This window comes from Marmota marmota, unplaced genomic scaffold, assembly GCF_001458135.2.
Source record: "Marmota marmota marmota unplaced genomic scaffold, marMar, whole genome shotgun sequence".
NCBI lineage: Eukaryota > Metazoa > Chordata > Mammalia > Rodentia > Sciuridae > Marmota > Marmota marmota.
The window spans coordinates 13410322-13416352 of NW_026000168.1; the positions used below are offsets into that span (position 1 = coordinate 13410322).

The window sequence follows — 6031 nt, forward strand, 5'->3', positions numbered from 1 at the left end:
CCATAGCTTTTTTTTTTTTTTTTTTTTTTGTATTTTATTTAGAGGCAGGTCTCACTGAGTTGCTCAGTGCCTCGCTTTTACTGAGGCTGGCTTTGAACTCACGATCCTTCTACCTCTGCCTCCTGAGCAGCTGAGATTACAGGTGTGAATCACTGCAGCTGGCTATATTGTTCTTTTAGCTGGATTTCAGTTCTGCCAGCTAATGGGGTTGGGGAAAGCAAAGAAATGTTCAGGGCTTGAAGACAAGGATACAAGAAGCACTGTTCACCTTGGTGACCAGGAGAAAGAGAGGGACCCCAAATCTGGATGCTCCAGGCCCCTTCTGCTCCAGATAAAGTGCAGTAAAGCTGTCAGCTGCCCAGAGTATTCCTCAGCTGAACTTTCTGTAGTTCTAAACATTCGTCATTGAGAAATTCAGTTTGTGCCAAGAGTTTAACTCTTGAAGGAGGAGGATGTGGAAAAGAAAGAGGAAGAGGAAGAAAAAGAAGAAGAAGAGAAAAAGAAAAAATTTCCAGAAGACTGTGGTCTACAAGAGTTGCAGCCCACCTCTTTGACCCACAGGACAACCTCTGGGACACCAAGGCTGCACAGTGACTCTGGTCTGGCTGTGTTCAGTGGGTTCCTAGAAGCTGAGGGCTAGATGTGAGAAGGGCTGGGTGTTGGGAGCAGGGGAGCCAGGTCCCCTTACCACACCTCCACCTCCGGCTCCAGCTCCACTTGAGGCAATCTATATGTCCATGTCCCACATAATACTTTATTTGAAAGAGGAGAAAAGTTTCCCTTACTAAGAAAAAAAAAGGAGGGGGAAATGGGATTCCACCCAATTCCTTCTACCACAAAAAAAGGAAACCTGAGATGAAAGGACACATTGAGGATGGCAGAGCTGTAGAGGCCAGGCTGGCTTTAAAATCACACTCTGCGTTAAACCCACACCCTGCATCTTCATCCAGCCATTCATCCGTACTTGGTAGTGTTTGGGAACCGGGACACAGGGACAAGCAAAACACGGCCCTGCAGCCTGTGAGACCCACATTTCAGTGGAAGAGGCAGACTCAAGACAAGTATATGTACATGGGCGCCAGGAGGCGAGCTCTGGGGAAGGGCAACAGCATCTGACCAGAGCAAAGAGTGAGGGGACACTTCCCCAAGGAAGCTGAAAGATGAGTGAAGAGGGGACCCAGCAGGGGACGTAAGGCCACAGCAGTGCACATGGCCAGCTCATCAGTCCCCTGGAGAGCCCCTGGGACAGGTGATCTGCACTGACCTATCCCTAGAAACTAAATCCAGGAAGAAGTGGGCTCTTCTAGGTACCCAGGCCCTCCTGAGGCTGGCCTCTGAGATCCTGGCCTCTTTGGATCTTTCCTCCCCATCCTGCAAAGCAAATGACATCATCCCACTGCACAGATGAGAAAATAGGCTTGGCAAGGTCAACTGAGAAGCCTAAATATCATAGAGCTTCAGATAGGCAGGGCCAAAATTGGAACCCAAGTATGTCTGATTTCCAAGCCCAAGTTCTTTCCACAATTCCAGAATGTTACATACAAATAGGGAGACATTGAAGCCAAGCATAGTGGCATATGCTTTTAATCCCAGCAACTCAGAAGGCTGAAGCAGGAGGATGTAAGTTCAAGGCCAGCCTCAGGAAATTAGTAAGGCCCTGCCTCAAAATAAAATTTAAAAAGATCAAGGATGTTGTTCAGTGGTAAAGTACCTGGGGTTCAATTCTCAGCTCAAAAAAAAAAAAACCCCAAAATATCCAAAGGATAGGGAGACATTGAAAACCTGAAGGTAAACTAGCAGAATTCAAGCTACTGTATGTAGAAGCTTCTGCAAGGTTCTAGCTACTAGAAGTCTCAAAATAAAAGGGGTGGGGATGTAGCTTAAAGTTAGAACATTCCTAGTTTCAATTGAAGGAAAGGAAAGAAAGGAGGGAGTGAGGGAAGGAGAAAGGGAAGAAGGAAGAAAGAAGGTAGAGGAGATATTGAAAATCCGAATGTAAACCTGCAGGATCCAAGCTACTGTGTCAAGAAGTTCTAGAAGGTTCTAGGAAATGGATCTGGAACTGGAGTTGTATTTGCCCTGACTGCAAAAACACAGTTCTTTCATCATTTATCCATAAAAGCACTACCGAAACTACAAATTGAGTTGTTGAAGGCCAAGGCACTGAGAATTACAGAGAACTTTGAGGGGAATAAACCCAGAGTATGGGGGGGAGATGTCCCTTCAGCTTTCTAGGCAGTGACCCTGCCACCTGGCAAACATGCACACCCCATGCACACACACTTGCACCTACACACACACACTCTCTCCCGTTCCAGACCCTGTGCCTCTCCTCAGAGCCACAGGAATCCCAAGGTCAGCCCAAGTTCTCATTTCTAATCATCAAAATATAGCAGAATAGCAACCTGCAACCCCAACAAACACAGGGAAGAGAAATGCAGGACTTAGGAGAGATAGGATATCATTTAGGACAAAGGACATAGGATTGGAGTGTCCGCTGTTCTACTCTCTACCCCCAATGACTTCAGCTGGGTCTAGGGCTACAAAGTATCAGCAAATCCGCTCAACAGTAGGGAGCAGCAGAAATAGCAAATAAGTCCAATCCTGGCCATAGCGAAGAGCATGAAAACAGGAGGATCCAGTAGCAAAAAATCTGCAACTGGCAGGAGGGCCCACGGTCCATTTGGGTTCTGTTCCCAAATCATCTCAGCTAAGGACTCCTTGGCCGGTGGCTGGCTCCCGGTGCTTGCTGCTCACTTGAAAGCCCACTTCATTCTGGCTGGACTGCTCCTGTTGGGTTCCCAAGCCAACAGTGTGTAAGTGCCATTTGGTGTCAACCTTGACATTCTCAGCACTTCCTTTCTATCCTAAAATAAGATGTACATATAGCCCACTTATATACCATTTTATAAAAAGCAAGTTAATGCCCAAACTTAAATATAAGACAGAAATGAAAAGACAGTCATTTTTTAAAAATACATGTATTTCAATCTGTAAAGTCACGTGAGGACATTCCTATTATGAAATCGGCGGATGATTATACACACTGTGTTATGGTTTAGATATGAGGTGTCCCCCAAAAGCTCTTTTGTGAGATAATGCAAGAAAGTTTAGAGGTGAAATGACTGGATTATGGGACGTGTAACCTAAACAGTGGATTAATCCACTGTGCAGTCCTGATGGAGTCAGAAACCACCCCTCCCATCCTGGAACCTGCTGCTCTTGTCAACAAGCAGGACCTGTCCATCAGGTCTTTCCAGTGTGTGGCTCAGTCAGGCCCAAGGAAACAGCAACATCTAAACAGTAGCCAAGTGGTTTATCAGGGATGCCCAGGGAGATGGTTTGTATCCCCTTAACATCTCCCAACCAGGCCTCCCAGATCCACATGCATTCCTAGGGTGGGTTGAGCCGGTAGAGGGCAGGATGGCTGCAGCTTGGACATCAAGACAGGATACCAACTGGCCCTACCCAGGTCGGCTGCTAGAGGTCACTCCCTCTGTAGCATCTTCTTCTGCATCCAAGGCAGGAGTCACCAGATGATAGGGGCCTTCAGTTCCCTACAACCACGTACACAGTGACCAGCGGAACACATCCTCTCCAAAGCTGACACGGCACTGTGTCCTCAGGGCATCCATCCATCTTCTCAGCCTTGATCCACCAGTGCCTGCATGCAGGGCACACCCAGTTCATCCAATGCAGAGAAAATTCAGAGACCTCAGTTGTCCTCCTGGGCAAGTGTGAATGGTGGGCTCTGGGGACAGCTGTGCCACTGTGTCAGATAATTGTACAGCCACAGCAGTATCGTTCAGGGTAATCTGCCACATACACCTGGTGGTCGGTGCCATAGATGTAGTAGACATAAGTCTTTCCTTGGTACCAGTAGTGAACTTCTGTGAGGGGGATCAACTCGATGGTCTGGCGCTGAGGAAACAAATGGCCACAACAAAAACAAAAACTTCAGTGTTCTGTTCATGTCACTCACCTGCTCAAGAATCTTCAGTGGCTCCCTACTGCCTATGGAATAAAGTTCATTCTCTGAAGTTGGCATGCACTCTAGAGTTGGTGCCTATATCCCCTATCATGCTTCATCCCATAATCTAAGCTTTGGGCAAAATTGATGCCTCATCTTTAGCCACCATCCACTTCTGAGTTTCACCAAGCAGGACAGAGGCATCTTTGGGGAAGTTCTATGGTACATGAAAAGCTATCAGCGAAACACAACATCTTCCAGAGGCATTAATTTTTAGTCAAGGTGCTAGGGGAAGGTGGAGGATAAAGTGATTTTTTTAAGATTTATATATTAAAACAACCATAGGGATAGTAGGGAGGCATTTATAAATTCTGAATTAAATTTTAAGATAAAACATTAGTACCAAAGAAACTTCCAAGTTTGGTAGGCTGTGTCGGGCTATGTCCTCAGACCTCCCTCCCCACCAATGCCACAGTTTCGGATTGACCCTGCCTGCAGCAGTCTTCCGCAAATGTTCCCTTCTTTTTATAAATGGGGAAACAGAGGCCCATGGGCTCATGAAGTTTTCAGTGTGAATTACCCCAGTTCAAGCCCTGTCTGCTCACCAAAGCTGTATTCATTTAAGGCTCAAATTCCCTCACCCTACATCTGGTTTTGTTTTGTCTTGTTTTGTTTTGGGTACCAGCCCTTTCTGGGGGACTGAACCCAGGAGGACTTAACCACTGAGCCACATGCCCATCCCTTTTTGAGGCAAGTTCTCGCTACACTGCTTAGGGCCTTACGAAGTTGCTGAGGCTGGCCTCCAACTTGTGGTCCTTAGCCTCCTAAGTTGCTGGGATCACAGGCATGTGCCACTATACCCAGCAACAACTGCCTCTTTTTAAATGCCCCATAACAGAATATGGAGTGCTCTCCCCCGACCACAGAGTGGTCCTAAGTCCCACACTAAGATTTGGGGATGCCAAACACAGGGAGAGGTAGTGTGACTGGCCCAGGGTCAGTCACCCACTACTTGCAGGAATTTCTCCCTGCTGGGAAATGAGCCCAGAGCACTCCTTTGATAGCTGATGGGACAGAGGCCCTGGGGAAAGGGGCTGGGAGGGATCTCAGGCTCAAACCACACAGCATCTTGACTTCTCTCTGCACAGGAACAAACCTGACCCAGGAGAATGGGGCAGGCGGGGGGTTCAAGAAGCAGGCTCTACAACTAAAACATATTTTTAAAAAATTAAAAAAGAAAAAGAAGCAGGCTCTCAACTCTTACTAGAAGAGGAGCCAGGGCAGTGTGCCAATGGGGAAAGAAGAGGGGAATCCGGGTCAGGGAGGGAAATGTCTGTTAAGCTCTCTTTGTGATCTTGCACCCTGTTTCTCTGAGCCTCAGTTTCCTCCTCTGTGAAAAGGGAATGAAAACTACTTCACAGTGTCGTTGACACAACCAAAGGAAATCCGAGGACTGAGTTTTCTTCTCATGCCGAAAACTGGTATCCAAATCATGACTTTGGAAACACAAGGCAGAAGATTTCTCTTGAAATTTCATTGTAAATGGTCCCAACTCAGGGGCATGAGGAAATGAGAATTGACGTCACTGCTCAGAAAGCCTGGACAGCGGGGTCAGGACCACTCTGGCTTCCAGAATTTTCTACTAAGATCAAAGAAGAACACAGAAACACCATCCCCACCTCCACCGGCCTCTATCTATTACAGGATTGATGGGTATCTGACTTTGAGACCACAAATTGCTCAAGAGATCAGTGGCCATCAGGTGGTCATCTTGTCATTTGATGGCTTGGCCATGCCCCGTAGGAAACAGATCCCAGGTTTCTGCGTCACAGCCATGGCACCGCGCAATGGCAGATGTTTCCACATGTTTGGATTCCACCTGCTACCTTTTGCATCTTCAGTAAAATGTCAATGTGAATCTTTATCTTCGGTTCCAGGACCCAAGGCCGATGGACAAAAATGTTTCACGGAATTGATCTCTTAAACTATTATGTTCCCTTTTAAACATCGCCTGGTTGACCCTTTCTGGCTCCAGAATTTATCCACAGGTGGTTCATATCA

At 46.9% G+C, this 6031-nt stretch overlaps 1 protein-coding gene across 1 annotated transcript in view; it reads right to left on the reverse strand.

Annotated features, from left to right (window-relative positions):
* Positions 1 to 3688: 3688 nt before the first annotated feature.
* Ssuh2 (ssu-2 homolog) overlaps positions 3689 to 6031 on the reverse strand; it is a 23902-nt gene continuing 21559 nt past the window's right edge. Inside the window, exon 12 of the mRNA XM_048787054.1 lies at positions 3689 to 3921. Within this exon, the coding sequence (XP_048643011.1) occupies positions 3775 to 3921 (147 nt within the window). The 3' untranslated portion in view covers positions 3689 to 3774. The remainder of the gene's footprint in view (positions 3922 to 6031) is intronic.